Below are 23,468 nucleotides of genomic sequence, written 5' to 3'. Positions count from 1 at the left end.
GCAAAACAAAAGCAGCAAGCTAAATTATGCAAAAAAAAGTACAGAACAAGAGAGATGCTCCTGTAACCAATGCCTCATCAGTCAGTACAAAAAGAACTTTTGTCAAGGCGAGCAAACCTGCGTAGGAAACGATTTAAGTGCATCTGCCAGGCTGCAAAGTTTCAGTTAAAGGGGTTGTCCCTTTCCTGTCGTGTGTTTTATAGGTTTTTGTGCATGTAAATGGGCTCCAAAGGCTAAAATCCCATAGAGTTTGTCTCCCACACACACTGATTGAAACCCCTCCTTTGTTTACTCCAGTGACATCACTATGTAACACTCAAACGTCTATTGGCAAGCGCTCCAACACATTGTACGTAGATAGGCTAAGGGACGGCATATCTCTTAGCAGGTTGACCAATCACAACAGAGCCGGCCAGCCAACCAATCAGGGCAGACTGGGCTCTGGTTTCAGACGGAGGGTGAAAAGAGTAGCTGCAGCACAGGCAGTATGAGAAGAGCAAAGAGCTTTCTGAACATCAAAGCATGGAGACATGTCCCAGGAGAGACACTGAATACTAATATGAACCTGGAAAGGAGGCAAGACAGCATTTTCAAAGTTTGGATGTGACGTCAATTAGGGAAAGCAGGATGCTGAGATCAGACCCATATGACCCGCTCAGCTCTCTGCAACATGTGCTGTTAGTGGGAGGTTTTCAGGTGTGTGTGTGTGTGTGTGTGTGTGTCTGTGTGTCTGTGTGTGGGTGTGGGGGTGTGTGTGTGTCACCTGTTGCTCCACCATAAATTGAGCCTGCCACAGCTACTTGGGAGGGTTTAGATTTGGCCGGACAGGCTGCAGAATGAGCTCATGTGAGTTTCGAGGTCTTTACTCACTCCGACATTTAACGGAGGAGTTTCTCTGGGGAGTTTTTTCCCGGTGCGACGCAATGGTTTAAAGACGGATTGCTTTCGTGTGATGTACGCAATGTTTAAAGACCCCTGGGATTATTGTGTAAGTTGTGACACTTGAGTCCATCGTGTAAATCTGCCAAATTTAGCCATAGAGGCACATTTTGGTTGATGGCATTAAAAGAATACATACAAGAGCTCAAGATTGATATACAGCTCAGATACCCAATTAAAAGGCCTTATTTACAAACCCATTACCACACAACAGACACAAACATTTAAAATAACTGGGAAATTGCAGATTTTTGTAAATTGCGTCACCATGTTATCAAATTCTGTAACACTGAGTTCATTTCCCTTTTTTAAAAATAAATTGTGCAATTACCTCTCACACTAACAAGTGTCTCAGCCACATTGCATCCTTGTGTTCGGGATTGCTTTAATGCCTCAGGACAAAAACAGCTAACTTCAGAGTGCGCTCAGACAACAACAACAACAACAACAATGCCTGGCTAATAACTGGGTTATGAGTGCGCTTTAAATGTCTGCATTCTGCTCAGGTTTTGCAGTAATATGTGAAGGCCAGGTGTGGATGTCCAACAGGTAGAACAGCTAGAACAAAACCACACTGTTTCCAAGGAAGTTGACGTGTGGGAGTTTCTCTTTTTCACAACATTTGCTTTTTGGTGTCGCAGCCTCCACCTGAAATCAATACACTGGCCTTACTTTACACTTTGGTGTGTTTTGACGGCCTACAGCGAGCCTTTACTGTTTGTACAGTATGTTCTAATCCATAAAAGGGTTATCTCCCACAGACGTAGCATGACCACTCCCTGGAGTTGGTGGGGGGGAAGGGTATTTTTGCAGTTCGACTCACCGTTTGTTTAATGCTGAACTTCCCCTTTTTCCTCAATGTGTGTGTGTGTGTGTGTGGTGTGTGTGTGTGTGTGTGTGTGTGTGTGTGTGTGTGTGTGTGTGTGTGTGTGTGTGTGTGTGTGTGTGTGTGTGTGTGTGTGTGTGTGTGTGTGTGTGTGTGTGTGTGTGTGTGTGTGTGTGTGTGTGTGTGTGTGTGTGTTTGAAAATGATTGTGACTTATTAGCGCTCAGTGTACTGCTGTTTGTCGAGGAAAGTTATCCACATGGTTATTTCCACAGGAACTGAAATGCTTTTTTTATGCTCTTGCTTTTAAGGAATACTTCCTTTTTAAATGATCACTTGAGTGTCATTGAGTCACCCTGTGCTACCTTGGAAACCTCTACAATAAAAAAAAAATACTGAACCAAACCCTTGGTAAAATGGAAGTGCATTAACAGTGGCGAAACTATGTTTCAAACACCCGTTTACACACTCGCTCATAACTCGTATGTCAAGTCTGGTTTATCCAGTCATACAAAACACATGAGTATCACAAAAGCTCTATCGTTTAATCCACTTTTGGAGAAACACTGTCAGGTGCTTCTGGTCCATGTGAATCAAAGTGTGTGAAAAGTGCATTTTTATTGAAAATGCACGTATGTGTTTTGGATATGGATAAATTAGACGCTGCACATTATGTTTTCACTGTGGAGACGTGGGATAAAACCAAAGTTTGCTTCGCCACTTCAAGGTTAAACAGATAGATAGTCAGAGAGACACTGTGCTAACAAATGATGCTGTTTATGGTATTTACAGCATGGTAGCTCAGTGCAGTCCAAAGGAATATCTAATATAGAGACACGTTTTATCATTTGACACAACATCAATGTGAGATAGATGGACAGACAGATAGTCAGAGAGATACTCCTCAGTGCAGTCCAAAGGAATCGCTAATAGAGAGACTTCTGGTCATTAGAAACACACAAAAGGCTCATTTTTGTGGTGACATATTCCTTTAAGGTGACAGTGGACACATGCAGGTCTGAGGCCAAGAGGCTCTGCTCCTCCAGTTACACCACCCTGACACCCAACACATTAGCTCGGAAGCGCCGAGAGCAAAAAAAGGCCTCAAAGAATTCACAGCCAGATCCTCTCGGTCTGAATCCTTAATCCTGTGAGAACTTTGTCAGCGGTTGTTGTACTAATGTGAGAAGTGAGGGCAGGAGGAGCAGCAGCAGCGCATGCTGGGTCTCTGGGATCTGTCTGTGGATTCCTGTCGGGGCCTCGGGGGATGAAAACCCAGCCCTTTCTCTGCTATCGGAGCGCCACACCTTTGTCTGCTCTGTGTACACGTAGGCCTGGTAGTACAAGGGTGAAATTGATCTCAGGGTAATTGTCTGACTCTGGGATGTTGTTAGAGTAATTACACGCGAGTGAGTTTCCAGTGGATAGCCACACATCAACCCTGGAGCAATAAAAAAAAAGCAGTAGTAGTTTTAAATATTCAGCTGCAGTGTTTCCTTGCATGTCATTTGTTTACGTTTCTCTCTCACAGTTTAGTTTATTTAATTGTTTAGTGCATTCATAGATCAACACCACAGGTTTTTCATTTTGATGCCCATTTCTGGACAGGTTAAAGTACGTAAAAAATGCCCATGCACATTTGGTAACAGGGATATTAAAAAAAGTAAGAAATGAATAAACTAAAATAAATATGAATTGAAGATATCAAATAAACATGTATTATTTCAAAATACAGTTCAAATGAATAAAAATACCATTCATCTGTACATTAAGGGCATAAAAACGCCATACTTTTTGTAAAGCTGTAATATTTTGGGCTATTTGTATTTGTTTTATCGTCACTGGTTTGACTCCTTTATTTGTTCAGTCAACAAAATAAAAAGGGAGGAAACCTAACAAAGAAAATGCACCTGTGATGGAAACAATTTAAAACTACATATTTCTGCCACCGAATTACAAGCAAGGTAACAGTACAGCTGAAATATCAAAAAGAAGCAAATACACTTTTACAAGGATTACAGTTTTTTCTGGGTAAAAACTGAGCCCGTGATCTTTGAGGTGTCACGGTTATGAGCCACACCTGCCTCGCTAATGAACTTCTGTTTCCACGAGATTTACATAAGGGCTCTCATTACAGTTCTTCTGTGGTGCATTTTATAGAGGAGTAGCTTCTCTTTTAGGGGACGGCCTTATCCATTGTTCGGATCCACCTGTTGTTCAACAGGTTTGGTGGGTTATGAGTGTGACTACCACCAGGCGATGCAACCGATGCTCACAAGTAGCTTTCCGTCGTGTGACATGAACATCGTGAAGAGACACAGGCTTTGATTTTGATTCATTATTTATATCACCATGGATATTCATGGCTATTTAACACATGGGAGAAAGGGAGTGGTCCCATGGCTGTCTTAATGTGTTGTTAAAAAAACAAGCCTGGGCACGGACTGTGGTGTCTGTGCTTGTTGTGTGTTTGGCCTCATTTGTTTGAATGCACACAAACATGGATATTTTTATTTTTCCTTACGTCCTGCTGCTGCTGTCAAATGTTCCTGTGTTTCACAGCACGTCCCCGCACCGTGGGAACTGCCGCCCTATACGATTCGAACCTCCAATGTTGGACTTTCACGAACAGTGAGTATTTTATTTATTCCTAATCTCATTTCTGTGTGTTTTGTAGTTGCATGTCAAATTGTTGGAGCCATCCATGATTAATATGGTACCACTTTCTGTAACGCCCTTGTCTATTGTGCATTATAAACACACTTATTATGAGTCATAATCACCCCATAGCCGGTTTCATTAAAGTCATAAGTGGTCATAAATATTCCTGCTTCATTGCAATAATCAAAATATGATTTTCAAGCATTATAATCACTTTACATCAAGCTGCTTATACATTATACCCATGTTTGATTTGAAAAAATTGGGAAGAAATTGTGATTATAAGGTTTTATAAAGCAATATATAGTATTCCAATTATGGGAGTTATAATATAATATGAGCCTTGCTACAAAATAACTAGGATTGTTAGGATATCGGTTTTGGATTTTGTTTTTAAAAGGTTATTGATATCTGCGAGGGCTTATAACTGTACTTCAGTCTTCCTATAGCGCTTCATAAGTATTTTATTTCACATTTTATACATCAAGCGTCATGAAAATGTTTCTTTTTTATAAAAGTATTGCAATTATTTGCCTTTATCTTTTTCTAATGAATCACATTTAGTGCAAATTCAGTATCTTTTTAAGCATTAAAATCACTATTTATTGAGCTGCTTATAATTCTGTCTATGTGCGTTAGTAAAGTAAAAAAACAGATCAGTTTATAATACATTAGAAAAAGCAAATATGGGAATTATAATACAATATGATCCTTACAACAACAACAACAACAACATGAAGACTTTTGATACTGAGTCGTTATAAAATGCTTCATAAGGATTTTTGCCAAAAAGAATCACTCTTATATACAAACAAGTGATTTCCCGGGGCTATACGCAGATTTCAGCACATTATAAGTATGTTTATAATGCATTTTATATCCATGGGCGTCAGAAAATGTAACCATTGTTGCAATAATTTGCCTTATTGTTCTTTTTCTTTTTGAAATGAATCTAATTTATTGGAAATATTTCATCAAAATGATCGTCTGATTTGTAATTCAACAATATTTTGAACACCCAGTGGGTAGTTTAAGGCCCAGACAGTCTGTCCTATAGCTCCTTATTTTTAAGTGAAGTAAAGATGTTCAGTTCCTCTCAGGTGAGTCACCCCGTTGTGTCAACAGTAAATTAATCAGGGGAAGAACTCCCAGACCTATTGGACCACATTCCTCCATGCCGCTGGTGCACACCCATGAAGCAGCTAGAGGTTTAAGAGGGACACAAAAGATCTGCACGCTGTCCTCAAACACAGCTTCAATATTTACTGGGCAATGTTTGGTCAAGCACAGATCTGAGTCATGTGTTGTCATATCACCATCACAACAACACACTCAGGTGGTTACAGGTCTTACTCTCTATGACTATTACTATTTTACTCTGAGGTTGGACCAATCAGAGCCAGCTGAACCGCACACCCCTACATGACAGACAAAGCATGGCTAGAAACAGAACTAGAAATAGTGAGAGGATATTAAACGGGCATTTCTAAATACTAAATATGAAAAAATCAGTCGAAAATGCGACAGATTATAAATAGAAAATTAAATTTAAATAATCCCAAAAAGGAAATAAGTATCTGAGAATAAAATATAATATTTCTTGCCCCAAAAGCAATTATTCAGAATATGTTAAAATACCTACGATCCAAACAGTGTATCAAAGTATCCCCTTTTAACGTATTTATTTTTTACTTTTCCAACTCGTAAATATATATAAAATAATAACAAATGACTTTGAAATGAAGACGCATCAAAGCATAGCTAAGGAACACTTTTTAAAATGTAGTTTTTGGAGGATCTCCGTTTGAGGGCTGGGTCATATATAGAAAATCGAGTAGATGACGTATTTGTGTCGGCCGACCCGGATGATAGCATCTCAACGGTCTTCCTAAACAAAAAGCATTTCATGTATTTCGGTTTATTGCCGACACACATTCATTATACTGAACACGTTTTTCTCAGCAGGATAATCCCCGCATATTAACGCCCAGGCGGTAATGTGTCAGGGTGATGGCGTTTAGAAGACTTATCTTAGCAAGCAGCATTCGTGTGACACCTACAAGCCTCACATATTCACCAGTGGGGTATTTACTGCCATATTTTATGTTGGAGAACCAAACGTTAGGCTTGTATAAACCACAGAGCTTATTTCAGGCTCTCTACCACAAACACGTTGACCTCTAAATAAGGGACTGGAAGTGGTTAAGTGCTAAGTCATTTCCGGGTTTTTCGTTTAGTTTCTGCACCTTAATTTTAAATGTTTTAAGAGTGGTTTCAACTAATGGGGCTAAGAACCGTCTGCCAGTTTCTCAAGATAGTTGCCCATGCAGTTGCTGTTGAGCCCTGCAGGCAAGAAGCCTGAAGAAGATCTCTGTTTGATCGCCTCGTGCATAATTAAAGAAAGCTTGGTGTGTTTTAATTAAAACACATCTTTTTGTCTGATTTCACTTCGGTTTGATATTTCGATCCAGCATCTGTCACTTTTCGGGATTCAACCCTCTTACCCTATACCTTGTTTTATGTCAGTTTTAAATGTGAGCTACGTTAACCCGGGGGGAAATGTTTCAGTAGACCTTCACCAGAGCCTCTTTACAAACTCACAGTGAGACAAGCAGCCTGAGATACTTCCTCAATAAACAATCTCTTTATCATCAAATGTTTTCAGGGCATCAAAATGAAGCCTTCAGAAATCCCCCCCCTCTCTTGAATACACTGGAAAGGAGGGATTAATATAACCAGCCCAAAGAGAGAAGCTCAACATCTCCCAACATGTTTTTGTTAAACTCCGGTATTTTCTAAACCTTGACCCCCGTGTTCACATGTTTTTGTGTCTAAAGAGATAACAGCAATACAATTTTAGAAATTGCACCAGTAGAGAGGGACGGATCTGCAGCCGCCGCACAGACTTCAGTTTAATCTTATCTGCAAATCTGCACGTCGATGTACGTCCGTCAAAGATTTGTTTTTCTCACTAACTGATTGTCCCCAGAAGATCAGAGCGTAGTGAGAGCGTTATGGAGAGGAAACGTGTCTCCTTAACCTTTTCTACTTTATCGTCTTCCTTTTTTTGATCGCGGGGTCTCAATCCGAAACCTACATCCTTTCACATTATTTGAAAATAGGCTTCACTTCCTGTTAGTGATACCCAACCGATATACGCTGATATTTTCCAACTCATTTTGGCCGATTGCAGACATACGGACCTACTTCTTTACACTTAATTGTAAAGAAGGTCTCTCCTGTAGTGCAATAATGACTTAATTCTTACTACTGCTTGCTTGATGCCCCATAGGCAAATGCAAAAACAAGTTCAAATGCTTCTAAAATCTACACATTATCAAGAAAATTGGATAAAGTATTGTTCTTTCTAGCTAATGCAGGTATTTTATTATCTAACCTTTTTATATCTACGGTAAATATCATCGTGCTGCATCCTTCTCTGTCCTGAAAGACAGTTTATAATCCCCCACACACTTCTCTCCAACTCTAGCTCACGTAACGTCACATCCCGAGAGATTTAGGGACGATACTTTTCCTTGAATGAGACTTAGAGACTTAGACTCTGCACCCTTTGCAGAATGTATTTTAGAGATTCAGTATATTGAGCCTGACATGTCAGTGGCCAAAGCAAGCTGTTAGTGGGCGTGCATTGAAGGTGCAGAACAGCCCTGAAGGATTGCATTGCAGACATTGTGGCTCTTGCTAAACACTGGACCACATTTTTCCAAACATTTGTTTTCAATAGTCACTCAGACACTAAACCAAAGGAAAGGTTAAACAAAAAGTACCCTTTTTAAGATGTTGGACATGTTTACGTCTGCCAGGAACCCAACATGCCTCTTTAGTCACTTTGTTTTAAGAGCCAGGTTTAAGCAACTGAACTGGAAATATTAAAGAGGCCCTATTGTGCTTTTTGGGGGGTTTGCCTTCCCTGCAGTGTGTTTTATTGGTTGTGTGCATGTAAGGCTAAAATCCCAAAGCTCCCTCCAAATATGAACCTGAAAATGACCATACTAGGTCCCCTCTAAATCACAGGGAACATTCAGTAGCTGCAGAGGAACTTTGTCATTGAATGAGTTTGCATTTCCAAGCAGGAAGTATCATTAAAACTCCTCAAGTTACAAATCTCTACGGGTAGATTTTCATACCAAATGCTACCTGAATGTAGGAAATCAAATAGTTTATAACACATTTGGATGTTTTTGGCCAGAAGTAATGGTTTACACATGCAGATCATCTTGTGCGGAACGATGAATTGAAATGAAGAGACACTCGGTAAAGGAATTTTAACAACAACTCAAAACCTGTTTCCTGTCTCTCTTGTGGTTTCAAGAACATGTTGGACTTTATCTGCGTTAAATTCCTCAAATAAAGAACATGTTGTCCCCTTCTTAGTTTTGGTGTCATCGTTAGGAATGGTCAATGCACATTAATGAAGAACAACACATCAGAAGTTGAGTCAAATCCACATAAAAAAATAGTGAGTTTATTTCAGTCATTTGAATGTATAAAGAACTTGAAGATGCATATCAAAATATTCAACAAACAATTATAAGTCATTGCTTTTAAAAGAGACGCATAGTTCGGGTTCATTTAATTGTATTGATGTTGATTCACGTGCTTTGTTCATTTCTAAAATCTAAGTTGAGTCTGTATCTCTGTAAATGCATTTTTTTGACAATGAATAAATAAATATTACACATCAGAAGTTCAGTCAAATCCACATAAATAGTTCATTTTTTATTATAAATAAACAACAATAAGCGACAAACAAAAGGGAATGACTCTTGAAACCTACCTCCTGTCAAAAGGATTTGACTGCATGAGAGTAAATTCCTCTCAGACATTCCTCTCCTGTTGAGCCGTTCAGTTTAGGTGTTGTCATCCTCTGTTTGGTCTGTCACATTCATGTGTACGTGTTGTTGTTTACCTGCTCTCACTAAGGTTTTGTTTTCGTTGTTTCGCAGGCCCGTTGGAATGCCAAAAATGGAGAAAGTTTATTTACATAATCCTAGCTCAGAAGAAATTAGTTTGATATCAATATCAGCAACAACAGCACATTTTCACGCTTCCTTTTTCCAGAATAGGGTAAGTACCTTTCACTCTGAAAATGTAGATGATCCTGTTGTTGTTATCATGGTTCACACGAGGTTATTCACATGTAATCTTGGCTTCTTCTTATAGTACACAAGGGACTTATTATAAAGTATATCCGGTGGTATTTGCTTACTTTCTCTCTGCTTTAAACTCAAGTAGACCCCAGTAGTCAGGGGCTTTCTTTAAGATCAAACAGCAAAAAATCTGCAGCATAGAGACTGAAAATAATACTGTAGTGGGAAGTCCCGATGCACATCACATGTGCCATTGAAACATGTGACCGCACCCTAACAGATGACAGGCAGAGCAAAAGGAGACCAAATCATGCAGTAAACAAGACGAAGAAGAAAGAGTAAACAGCATCATAATGAAGTCTTTAGATATGTCCCGTTCTTGGAAACTTGATATCTTGGGAACATTTCTTCAGATTTGCACTGCAGGAACAAATTGATAATAACTTGGCGGACAAAGGTCACTGTGACTTCACAAAACATGTGTTTGACTTTAACTTAAAACTCTTATGCTAACAACTTCACACAAATCTCTGAGGGCTTGAGTCCACATTTGAGTTTTTTCTGGCAGGAAATCTCACACAATATACTGACAACATATCACCACTCCAAACGCCGCTGTTTATAGACTGCTTTTGCCCCTCTGATTTGTGTTATCTTCTATTTGTTTTTTCCCTATAAATAACATATCTGACCGTCAAGTCCACGCTAATGAAAACACAGCTGCTTTCTACCGCAAATATCAGATCAAAAATACTTTGTCATATATCGTTCTTCTAAAGTTAGAAGACAATGACTGAGTGAGAGGACGCATCAGGACAAGAGGGCTATCTTCGTTTTGACATGGAAATATCAGGGAAACATAGTATGAGGAAATAACGTCACTTCTGCTCTAAATTAAGCCCCCCCGCCCACTTTCCAGTGAAAATACTGCATTAAAATAAAAGCTGCTGAGTCATATGCTGCACCTCAAACAACAAATAACTCCAGAGCCCCGGTTTCTTTACTTCCTCTCCAGAAAAAAGGAGAGTAAAAGAAAGGACAGGAAGAGGGAGCAGTGACTCTGTTACCAGGTTGAGACTTAAACCCTGAGATGCTATCAAATCTATCATGTTTCTAGAAAGCAGACATATTTTATTCGGCCTTCAAACGAGCAAATGCACCTCGTTGCACCAAAGGGACGGTGCGGAAAGAAGCCCGAGTAAAACATTTGTAGGCTAACATAAAATAAAGAAACGTTACTGAGATCAAATGAAACCCAAGTTAAAAAGGAAGTAGCAGCCGGTAATAACGTTAATGATTGTTAAAGGTAAGCTTCGCACCCGTCATATTTCCGGTGGTACAGTCTGAAGTAGTGATCAGTAATCATAAAGAAGTGTAAATTGCACATAGCAGTATGAGGACTCGTTTTTCTGCAAAGACCCGTTACGTCTCCTCTCGCACAGTATCTCGCTGCAGACAGGATTTACTTTTTAATTATTGTTCCTCTGAATCTAAGACGGTGATTATATACATTAGGATGCTATGTGATTGTGTCGCTTTCACAGCGTGTGCCAGAAGTGTTTGAGTGGTAATATAATTGACTCTGTTGGGGCATTTAGATGCATGTCAGGGTTAAAAACGAAATTCAACTTGAAGAGAAGAGAGAGTAGTTTACTCAGTAGGAAGGAATTCAGTGCGGTTGTTAAGATGACACCTGAGGCCTCTGCTCGTCTGTCACAAGATGTGTCTGTATAAAGACTTTGTACATCAGGGTAGGTACAAAAACATCTCCAGAAACTTCATTTCAGAGATGTCTTACGAACAGTATAGGCATCAATAGTTTAGGGAAGGGAAGGTCATTGATGTAAGGCTTTATGTTAGCTTGCCTCTGGATTAAACAATTAGTCTTTTCTTTGGTAACTTCTCAAACTTGGTCCTGCAGGAACTTAAACTCCTCTTCTTTTTGCTCTAAGGCAGAAAGCTAATTAACCATCACTCAGAATATACTATACAGTATGTGCATGCTTTGTTCTAGACCCACCCAACACTTGAGGGTAAGCCAGGGAGTTGGCATCGCCCTTGCTTCCTTGACAAAAAGCCAATAGGAGTATTTTCAGACCAGAGTTTTTCTACTCTTTCTCAAGTAAAGGATCTCAGTACTGCACAAGACTTCACATCGCCACAGCTAAGCTAAAGGCGGCAAATGTTCGGCGTGATGACGTTTAGCAGCCTCACTTAGACACCTGTTAGTAACCAGCTTTTTTCCTCTTCGTGTGTACAGTAATCCGAGCCAAATCAAAAGTCAAAAGTAAAGCTCTTTGTTGTAAAAATGCAAATGCAAGATGATGTATATCAAGGACACTTAACATTGTTTGAAGTACATTAAGTTCATTGAGACTAAAGCAGAGGTTTATTTATTTTTGTTCTAACCGGGTCATTATGGAAAAACACAAGGAAGCAGATTGTTTTTAAATGTATACAAATGCAGGATATGCCCAGATAGATCCTCGCCCTTGGGATATATTATGTAAATGGCACATGTAACATATCGTTTCCTGACTGAGAAAAATGCAGATGTTAAACTGAAAATAAATGTTCCCTTATCTTTTGGCTGCTGGAATCTGGAAGCCTTTATCTGATGGGCGGTGAATATCTTGGTTAAAATGTGTTAAAAATGTCTCTGCCCTCCACTATCCGCATTTCTGAGCCTCTCTGAATGATCTGCAGCGGCGGAGAATACACATTCTGTTCTGTTCTGTTAGATAACTGTGCAACATCTTACTACATGACATGGTTTCAGTCCAGATAAACCAACCAGATGTTCTCTTTTTTAGCTGTTTCTTGAGAACAGATGAGTCACAAAAACCCACTTAAACTAACCCACTTGCAACCACAGTCATCACCAAATTGCCAAAGTTAGAGTGTAGCTGTAATGTTTTCCCAGTTGCAGTCTTAAGGTCAGGTCAGGTTGTGGAAACCAGTATTTCAGGTTATTCAGCCAGCTGTTCACCAGTCAGTTCATGTCAAAAGTGGAAGCAGTTCTAAAACATATTTAGGTGGAAACGTATCACATTTTTAAAAGTTGAGGGCACTCATTTAGTAATATTTAAAGCCTAAACGCATAACATGTAAATACTTGAATCTAAAATCAGGGTATTGGCTTGAACTGGTGAATGTAGATATATAAATATTCCCAGGAAAACTTTGGGAGAACTTTTGCAAGTTTTTTAGGGACATTTAAAGAACTCTGAGAAGCTCTGTTTGTTTGTTCTGCTCAAAGTGTTTCTGCTGTGCTGATTCTGCTGTATCTGTTCCTCCAACAGATAATTCCACCAGGAGGAAACACGTCATTTGATGTCGTGTTTCTCGCTCGAGTAGTCGGGAATGTAGAAAACACTTTATTTATTAATACATCACATCATGGAGTGTTTACATACCAGGTAACGACCAACAAAAGCCTGCTATTGTTTGTGCCAAAAGAAATGTAGCACAGCGTTGAAGGACCATGTGAGTTTTTATGAACATGAAGGGGAGAGGGAGAACATGATGAGATTAACGTCTCAAATTAACAAGAAAAAAGTTCAATATTTTAACGTTTTCTAAGATTTACAGAAACAACTCAAAATGTAAAACGAAAAAAAATAATACAAATATTCCTTATAATTAAAATATGGATAAAGGATTAAGAGATTTAAATCCTAAATGTTTTGTCCTGTACATTTATGGTATATTCCTCTGAGATTAAAGTCTCAAATTAACAACAAAAAATGTGAATATTTTCTATGAGTAAGGATTTTTAATTTAGAGAAAAAAAACAAAAAATGGATGCTGTAAAAATAATAAAATAGTCTTTAATTATTATAAATTAAAATATGTATAAGAGATTAAGAGATTTAAATCCTAAATATTTGGTCCTGTACATTTAGGGTTTATTTTTCTAAGATTAAAGTCAAAATAATCTAGAAAACCTTTGAATATTTTTCTATGATTAAGGATTTTTAATTTAGAGAAAACTAAAATAATAAAATACTCTTTAATTATTATAAATTCAAATCGTGTACATTTTGGGTTTATTTTTCATTAGCTTACTACGTTAATCTGAGTAATTGTAAGTATTTTTTCCCCCAAATATAACCCCTCTCCCCTGGCACAATGATCTGTTCTTTTTTGCTGCAATGGTCCCACTAAGCTCTTATTAAAAATGTGAATGTAATTTTGAGGGATGCATCGATTGAAAAAATGTCTGGCGATGTTAAGAATGACAATCTTTGCCGATACGATGGCGGATGTTTTACTATGTAAACTGTAATAGTAGAATGATGCAGACTAAAGCAGCCTAACCCTTTAAGAGAGAGAGTGGGGGATATTGTGTGCATGTGTAAGAGCGAGAGAGAGGTTGAGCGAGCCATAGTAAGTTTCTGGAAGTTAACGGGAGTAGCAGCAAGTAAAACAAAGTCACAAATATGTACGACGGCCTCCCAAGAACACTGAACGATGGATTTAATTTACCGATCCTGCAGACACCCGCTACACGGGGCAGAAGTCCTGCAGCTCCTCACAGAGGAGAGGAGAGGAGACGCCCCCCCACTTAGATTTAAAAACAGCGACGCTAATGCGACTTCTCCGGTTCACGTAGCAAAACATAAACATCGGCGACTGCCATCGGTGATGCCACCTTATTTTACCGATGTGCCGATGGTGGTAAATAGGACTAACATGGGCCGATGTATCGGTGCATCCCTAGTAATTGTACTTCTTTCTCTATCCTGAAGGTTTTCGGGGTTGGTATCCCGAACCCCTACAGACTGCGGCCCTTCATCGGGGCTCGAGTCCCAGTAAACAGCAGCTTCTCCCCACTCATAAACATCCACAACCCGTACAGTGAACCACTGCAGGTAAAAGAGAGTTATGAGAGTCATAAAGGTCTTTTTGCACGACTGTATATCGGGTTAAAGGCTTGTATTTGTGCACAGTTGCAGATAGAGATGTGGCTAATATTTATAGGGTTATGCAAGTATTATACCTAGAAGGCATAAGTTGGTGTTTTGACTTTCAAAAGCATTTCACTGCAGTCAATAACTGATATTCTGCACATGAAAGGAAACATTGAAAGAAATTGTTTTAATAAATGAAATAAAAAGCTAATTAAATCTAAAGAATCACAAACAAACAGATTTATGTTAGGGTAATCACAACAATAAATAAAAACAGACTTCAAATGCAAATATATTCAATACATCCATGTTTTCTTTTAGGGAACAACGTTTGTGGAGTTCATTTATTTTGATGTGTTTCTACTTCTCTGTGTCTCTCCAGGTTGTTGAGATGTACTCCAGCGGTGGGGATCTGCACCTCGAGCTTCCCACAGGTCAACAAGGAGGCACTGGAAAATTATGGGTGAGCTCCTCTTGACTATGTTTCTGTTTTATTTACAGTAGATTTGAATGTTACCCATAACATCACACAGAGTAACTCACGCTGACCCTCTTCTCCCTGCAGGAGATTCCTCCTTTTGAGACGAAGGGGGTGATGAGAGCCAGCTTCTCGTCGAGAGACGTAGACAACCACACGGCTTTCATCAGAATAAAAACCAACGCCCCCAACGAGGACCAGTTCATCATCCTTCCTGTGGAGGTGGAGGTCACATCAGGTATGATTTCTATCACTAACTATAGCAAAGAATAGATTTCTGGTATTGTTATATCAGATAAGTGTCTTTTTTTGGATCTATAGGCATCGTTACAGTCAAGTAATGTCATTTTCTGCACTTATTAAAGCTGTTGTATGATTTCCCTTTACCTGCTTAGTCATTAACTAGAAATTGCCAATGATTTCATATACATTACTTCAAAAGTCAACCCTACAATACCATCGTAATATCAAAATTGAGGTATTTGATCAGGAATATTCTCAATAATTGTATCTTATGGCCTACAAGTACATTTATTGTAAAACGTGGTGTCCTTTTTGTGTCAGGTGCACATTTTTCTTATGATTTTGGTACTTCTTTTGCAGCCCCTGGTATATACTCCTCAACAGAAATGCTTGACTTTGGTACGCTGCGGTCACAAGGTATGATGTCCTGCAAAAAAGTCAGTTGCAGGTTAATTCTCTTTTTCAATCAAGCCCCAAAAACCAGCTTCTTGAAGCTTTCTTTTTGTATTTCACTTCTTTTCCCCTACGTCATTACTCCTCCGTTACTGCTTTCTGTTCTTCTGTCTTCAGAAAGCCCTTATAAGTAAATGTTGTATTACTATAATTCTTTGCATCTTTGCTCACTCCCTCTGTTCTCTTTACAGATCGCCCAAAGCTGCTGAATCTGCACCTTTTAAATTCAGGAACAAAAGACGTTCCGATCACAGTAGGTATCCCTAATATTCTCATTAAAAACCCTGTCATCTTAACCCTCCTGTAACCTCATCCTCCTCTTGACGCTTCACAGAGTGTCCGAACGACGCCATCAAACGAAGCGGTCACAGTAGAGTTCAAAGCAGTCACACTGAAGGCTGGAGAGAGCAGATATACCAAAGTTGCAAGTATTAGTTTTGACGGTAAGAAGTTTATGTTTAATACTTCTGTGGTTGTTTTTTGTGGATTTGCAATTGCAAACGGCTAAACTCAGCCATTCAATCAATGGAAATGAAAGCACGCTGCAGTATGAGGAAATATAATACAGTAGAGACACTTAAAAGGAGTGGAATAGGGCCCCTTTGAGGTCATTTGAACCTCATTCAGAGATTCCTTTTTGACTTTTGCTTTATATACTTGGGTCAAAGTAACTTCTGTGTGTCCTTTGATTTATCGTGGCTGTTGATTAATAATGATCTAGACATTTTTAAGCTTAAACAGAAAGAGAATGACACGGCTTTACTCTTAAAACGTTTTGGTGTTGCACAACTTCTTCTTTGCGAGGCCTTGTGCACTTATCTGCTGTATCCTTTTTCCTCTTGCAGCCTCAAAAGCAAGACGATCATATCAGTTCTCTGGAAAGATAACTGTGAAGGCGAAAGAAAAAAGTTACTCCAAGCTTGAAATCCCTTACCAGGCAGAAGTTTTAGATGGGTGAGTTGTTACGTGGATAAATCCTGGAGAGAGGGGGTTGCTTTCGAAGGAGAAATTCATCTTATAAATGTTTCTCTCCTCATGCAGATACCTGGGTTTTGACCACACAGCGACCTTGTTCCACATCAGGGACAGCCCCGTCGACCCCGTGGACCGACCCATCTTCCTCACAAACGCCTTCAGCTTCGCAATCAGGATACACAACGTGTCGCTGCCGGAAGAGGCCAAAACAATGTTTAATGTGAGAGGCACCAGAAAGGATTCAAGAGAGGGTTTAGAGGTTTTGAAGTTGGGTCTACTTCCTACAGTGGACGGAGGAAAGGATAGCTGCAGGAAGCTTAGCTGTGGTTTATTTAGACACCTGCAAAAAACATCAATAACATCATCAACATGTTAAGGTATTTTTATTCACAACATGTTTTTCATCTCACCAAATATTTAGAATAAATGTATATTGGTTGGTGGTTTGCGTCTAACAGCCAATCAGAGCGCTCGATGCTGCACGGAGGAACAGGCAGATGATTTTATAAGTGGATCTTTTTCAAGAAAACTGGAAGCAGGTGCAAACAAAAGCAGCAACGCACTGAGTATTTACAATCCTTTTATAAAGTTTTAATAAATAAGAAATAATAATTAATTTAATACATTTTTTATTTTAAAAAGACAAAAAAAATCAACTAGAAAAAAAATCATTAAGACTTTTGGTATAATCCTATTTAGACTTTGTTGGATTGAGTTGAGTTAAAGTGTAGACTATGTTTAGGGGGATTTTCACCACTTAACCTTGCGATTTTAACATCCTTTCACAGCAACTGAAGCCATTTCTGTATTCTCTTCAAAGCCACCAGACATCACTGAAGACTGGAAGTCAATTCAAAGCTAAGAAAAAAAGTGTTGCAATCTGTGGCCTCGTGTGAATTAACAAACAAGGTCTTATTTCGGCGTGTCCTTTGTGTGCAGCTGATGCTAGACAGGAAGTGGAGTGAGAGAGGGCCGGAGATTTAAATGTGAACTCAGGCAGGTGCGGTTAAGACTCTGCACATGCATTTCCTCTTTTTTTTAGGCCTTCTTTAAGATCAACAGCCAGTTATTGTCTTCCGTTTTAACCCCTTAAAACACCAGAGTCACACAAACAAACTAACAGATATAAAATAACAGTTTTTAAATGGAGTCTGCCGGCTTTAAAGAGGGCATATACAATGGCTTTAGTTCCCCTTCAGACGGGGTGCAGTGGTGGAAATAAAGCGTACATTCAGACTGATTTTGATGTCTTTAGGTCCAAATCAGTTTATTGCTGCATCTGCTGTAGACAATACTCCAATTGTGAAGAAATACCTCATGCAGCCCTGCTTCAAAATATCCAAACAACAACTAATGATATTTTTTTGCTTGTGAAGTGTTACATATACTGACTTCCCTTTCTGTTTCAGGCGCAGAACTTTAGTGCCCCCATCCTTATCCCCCCACACGAGTCTCGATACATTTTCTCCCTCCTCTTCCGGCCGGTGCGACCCTCCATTCACATAGACAGCAACATCCTGCTCATCACAAACGCATCCAAGTTTCACCTGCCGGTCCGGGCGTACACCGGATTCCTGGAGGTACACAAAGGACATTTATATGCACATAAATGTAGCTTATTAACCTACTATTAAAGCGTTACTGAACAAAGAGCACATTCATCTTTATAACTCCCATAAAAAGCAGCTACAAAGGAGCAGAAATGAGCTACTGAAGCAGTGAAGTTGGCAGAAAAAGGGTTAAAATGTCAGTTTTCCAGACAAACTGATACACTGCCCAACAGATAACACTAGTTCCTTGAAATTGTGATTAAAAGTTGATCATTTACAGTCTTTAGCTTGCAGGAAATAAATGTTTCTCTAGGTGTTTCTCTATCCCTTCTACAGTTAATATGCAGACTGAAATCTTTATGAGGAACTAGTTGTTTTGTCCTTTGTGAACGAGTTCTTGTAAAGAAAAACAGCAGTCACATTCAGTTTTGACCGTATGCAGTCCTGGCTCTTAATGATATGCGTCTGTGTAACGTTGTTTTTTTTGTCGCCTTGTGTTTAAAGCCTCTGGTCCTGCCTCCCAGTCTAAAGGAGAACATCCTGGACTTTGGTGTCCGCAGTGCAACGGACACCAGCAGCATCATATTCGTGGTGGTGAACAGTAATCCCATAGAGGTGAGATCATGCAGAATACTGCTTTACTGAACAGGCACAGTGGGTTAAGGCCCAGTGGGCAGTGGGGAGAAACACAAAACAACCACAAAATGACCTTAGTCTGTCTTTAAAAGGCCAAAAGACACAACAAAAACACCCACAAAGGGACACAAAGTCAATGCAAATGTGTCAGAACACACACAAAACTACCCCAATTCATTCAAAATTATTATATATTGAAATTCAATGTTTGAAACACACACAAAAGTATCCCAAAGAGACACAAAGTGAACAGGGTTTGACACTCAACAGCACCAAGACACACTAAATGACCCCAAAGAGACACAAAACTACTACAAATCGACCAAAATGAACACAAATGAAAAACTCAACAGTCAAAACACACACAAAACTGCCCCAAAGAGACACAAATGGATAATTGTTTGACACTAAATAGCTAGAAGACAAACTAAACTGGACTAAAGAGACACAAAGTGACCAGGGTTTGACACTCAACAGCCTAAAGACACACTAAATGACCCCTGAGAGACACAAAACTACTACAAATCGACCAGAATTAACACATATTGAAACTCAACAGTCAAAACACACACACAGCTTCCCCAAAGAGACACAAGTGGACAATTGTTGGAAACTTAATGGCTAAAAGACAAACTCAAATAGACCAAAGCCATGCAAAACACAGTGCAAATTTCAAAAGTACAGTCACAGTGTTCTGCCAAAGGACTCCCATCACAGTTTTGTAGTGTTGTTTAACTTTTCTTCGTGTCCTGCAGCTGGAGATAAAGTCCTGGCTCGTCACGGGAGACAGTATTTCCATGGAGCTGCTGAAGACGGAGAAAGGAAACGCCACGGTGGCTCTGAATCGCCTCCGAGAGCTGCAGAACATCTCAGCCTCCAGCCACAAAACGGTAAGAATTCCCACTTTTCAAGTTACTAAATACTCCACAGGATTAAATACACACACAAAACAGGTATGCATACATGCATGCATGCTTGTGCACGCTACACAAATGGGACTATTTAGATTTATTAAAATGCTAACCTTTATTTTCAGCATTTTGCACCAAATTGAGTTAAAAGAAATCCCCAACAGTTCAGTATAGACTTCATTTTTGCAACATCTATCAACTAAGAGAAACAAAAGTGAACGAGGAGAGTAATAGGAAGTTAAAGTGTTGTTCACAGAAGAGGTCTTGGTGTTTGCAAGGCCAAAAGTAGTGGCTGATCTTAGTACAACAACCCGGTCGATCAAAAGGACCTCAGCTCTGTTAGAATTCACATGAAGGGAAAGTTAATGAAGAGTGGTGTCACCAATCTAACGCAATAAAAAGAATGCTCCACGTCGAGGCAAATGGAGAACATGTTGCATCTACTCTAGGGTGAAAGGAGGAGCGGTTATATACTCCAGCACAATGTGTGTCTTTGTTTGATTCCTCGCAGGTTTCAGGGGGAGACATTTCAACTTGTACTTTTTGTTTGTTGCAAACAGAAGCATGCTTATCAACGGGGTCAGGACTCAGGCTCATAGTCATAGCTCACTTTGGGTCTAATTCTTACAGAGGCATTCAGAGAGAAGCCTAATAATTCTGCAGGCTTTTATCCCGACACGATGTCACTGTCCTTTGACACCAGGCATTAAATCCTACCTCCTTGTTCCTCGGTTTTATATATGCTTTGTCTCTCACATGAAAATGAAAGTACTTTTTGACAAAGCGTTAAATGTTTTAGGTTTATTTGATCTATAAATGAATTAAGTAGCCTTTATTTTTTTACCAGTTGCATTCATTGTAAACTAACAGGCTTCAAGAGTCTCACTTTTCTTTGGTTTCTGTAGCTTGAGAGTGCTTGAAAAGTGCTTTACGTTTACTTTTCATTAGCCATTAATCCCTGGAACAATTAATCTGCAGCCTGAGCAGCATAAGGTTATATTTGCCTTTTTAAAAACACACTCAGTTCACACATTTGTGTCTTATTGTTGTCTCTTTAAAGGTGATATTAGCGTCCGGTTATTACGCAGCATTCAGAGTGACACTTGTGGCCAAAGCCCTGGAGGGCCTGTATGACGGAGCCATTCACATCACCACAGATTACGAGGTAGGAAGCCAATCAGATCTGCTGTTTCTTGAAAGAAATGCACAAACAGCTTTCAGTCTCATGGTGCTTCTTCTCCATCGCCCCTCCTCTCAGATATTAACCATCCCAGTGAAAGCTCTCATCGCAGTGGGGACGTTGAACAGCTCTCCGAAGCACATCGTTTTACCGCCTTCGTTTCCAGTGAGTAACCGAGTTTGTGCCCGCATGAATCATACTGTTTACAAATAGTTCGGAGCAAACATTTCCCAGGTGTTGCACCAGATAAGAGTAGTCTCGAAAAAGGTCGACTTTATTGTCAAGTGTATTGCAAAATCAAACAAGGACACGTATCAAGGAAACAGACGTTTAACATAACACGTTTAAGACCCTCTAACGTACTTTTGATCTGGGATTTAACTCTGAGGATTGACTGGTGCACAGAAGAGAGCTTCAGTCTTACTTTGATTGAATCGTGGGACCCTGTACCTCCCTGATTTGATGGTAACAACAACAATCTGTATATTTGTTGTTAAGTTTTGTATATTTCTAAGGACTGTTTTAAAAAAAGTTGAAAAGTTTGATATTTATTCTCTACATTTTGACGCTTTTTCCTCAATATTTTGACTTTATTCTTAATATTTGGACTCTTTTTATCAACATTACTACTTTGTTCTTACGTTTATTCTCAAAATGTTTGACTTTATTATCAAACTTTGACATTTAGTCTCTACATTTGGTTGTTTTTCTCGATATTTAGACTTTATTATCCAAATTATACCGTTGTTTTTAATATTTCAGACTTTATTCTTGGTATTGAGACTCTTTTTTATCAACATTACAACTTATTTCTTACGTTTATTTCCAGTATATTTGACTTTATTATCAAAAGTTTGAGATTTATTCTCGATTTTTAAATGTTTTCCTCAATATTTTGACTTTATTCTTGATACTTAGCATCACATAAACATCAGATTTAAATCAGAAAAAGGTTAAAACGCCACTTAAGTTCATTTAGAGTTTTACTATATTTGTTCTTTATTATTTTTTTGTCCGGAATACGCTGATTTGAAAACAAAATGTTATTAAATCGCACCCGTGTTTCTGTCGGAGAGAGGGGAGTTTGTCCCAAAGCGAGGTGTTTACTCCCTCCCCCTGAAAGAAGGGAGACTCCTCACCTGCACTGACAACAAGCAGAAGAAACAGTGTCATGAACATTCCTGAGTAAAGCCTCCCGGGTGTTATGACTCCTGACGTGTTTTGATATATGTGTGTTTTGTTCTGCAGGGGAAAGTAGTTCATCAGAGCTTCAGCATACAGAGCTCCTTCACTCAGAAGGTGAGGCTGCAGCAGATCCGCTCGCTGACCGAAGACATCCGGTTTTATTATAAGCGGCTCCGCAACAACAAAGACGAGCTGGAGCCCAGACGTAAATCCAAGGTATCCGCCCTTCATCTCCCCTCCCCGAGCAGCAACTCATTTTCTGGTCCTTTTTATGAACGTGAACTTATTTTTCTTTCTTCCATTTTTTTCCAGGTGGCTAATATTTATTTTGACGCCAGCTTGCAGTGTGGTGATCACTGTTATGTGGGGCTGCCTTTTGTGCTTAAATGTAAGTGTGTGTACAATAACAACATATACAGAAGAGGTAAAGGGCCGGGCATAAGAGGCACAAACTAAAGGAAGAATTTCATTTGGGATATTGAGAATAAAGTACAACTTCTGGTCTATTCATTCTTTCCCAAAAGGTTGACTTTTATTCTTGATATTCAGACTTTTTCCCAAAAGGTGTCACTTTATTCTTTATATATTTACTTTATTCTCATTATTTTGATTTTATTCTCAATATTTTGACTTTATTCTCATTATTTTGACTTTATTCTCAGTATTTTGATTTTATTCTCATTATTTTGACTTTATTCTCAATATTTTGACTTTATTATTAATATTTTGACTTTATTGTTAATATTTTGACTTTATTGTTAATATTTTGACTTTATTCTCAATATTTTGACTTTATTCTCAATATTTTGACTTTATTATTAATATTTTGACTTTATTGTTAATATTTTGACTTTATTGTTAATATTTTGACTTTATTATTAATATTTTGACTTTATTCTCAATATTTTGACTTTATTCTCAATATTTTGACTTTATTCTCAATATTTTGACTTTATTATTAATATTTTGACTTTATTCTCAATATTTTGACTTTATTCTCAATATTTTGACTTTATTATTAATATTTTGACTTTATTCTCAATATTTTGACTTTATTCTCAATATTTTGACTTTATTATTAATATTTTGACTTTATTGTTAATATTTTGTCTTTATTCTCAGTATTTTGACTTTATTCTCAATATTTTGACTTTATTCTCATTATTTTGATTTTATTCTCAATATTTTGACTTTATTCTAAATATTTTGATTTTATTCTCATTATTTTGACTTTATTCTCATTATTTTGATTTTATTCTCAATATTTTGATTTTATTCTCATTATTTTGATTTTATTCTCATTATTTTGATTTTATTCTCATTATTGATTTTATTCTCATTATTTTGACTTTATTCTCAACATTTCAACAATTATAGCAAAAAGGTCCACTCTTATGCCTGGCCTTAA

The 23,468-nt window shown here is 38.5% G+C and overlaps 1 protein-coding gene across 1 annotated transcript in view; it reads left to right on the top strand.

Moving 5' to 3' along the window:
• The window catches only part of tmem131 (transmembrane protein 131), a 39,253-nt gene that overhangs the window by 5,800 nt on the left and 9,985 nt on the right, over nt 1-23,468 (top strand). Inside the window, 18 exon segments of the mRNA XM_063890801.1 lie at nt 4,327-4,395; nt 9,393-9,513; nt 12,839-12,955; nt 14,288-14,410; nt 14,832-14,912; nt 15,015-15,165; nt 15,531-15,587; nt 15,815-15,876; nt 15,958-16,066; nt 16,469-16,577; nt 16,665-16,818; nt 18,008-18,178; nt 18,653-18,763; nt 19,540-19,674; nt 20,756-20,860; nt 20,954-21,040; nt 22,124-22,276; nt 22,373-22,448. Coding sequence (XP_063746871.1) covers nt 4,327-4,395; nt 9,393-9,513; nt 12,839-12,955; nt 14,288-14,410; nt 14,832-14,912; nt 15,015-15,165; nt 15,531-15,587; nt 15,815-15,876; nt 15,958-16,066; nt 16,469-16,577; nt 16,665-16,818; nt 18,008-18,178; nt 18,653-18,763; nt 19,540-19,674; nt 20,756-20,860; nt 20,954-21,040; nt 22,124-22,276; nt 22,373-22,448 — 1,991 coding nt within the window.

Source organism: Eleginops maclovinus, chromosome 9 (assembly GCF_036324505.1).
Source record: "Eleginops maclovinus isolate JMC-PN-2008 ecotype Puerto Natales chromosome 9, JC_Emac_rtc_rv5, whole genome shotgun sequence".
In the NCBI taxonomy this organism is placed as follows: domain Eukaryota; kingdom Metazoa; phylum Chordata; class Actinopteri; order Perciformes; family Eleginopidae; genus Eleginops; species Eleginops maclovinus.
This window is presented reverse-complemented; position numbering and strand designations above follow the sequence as displayed.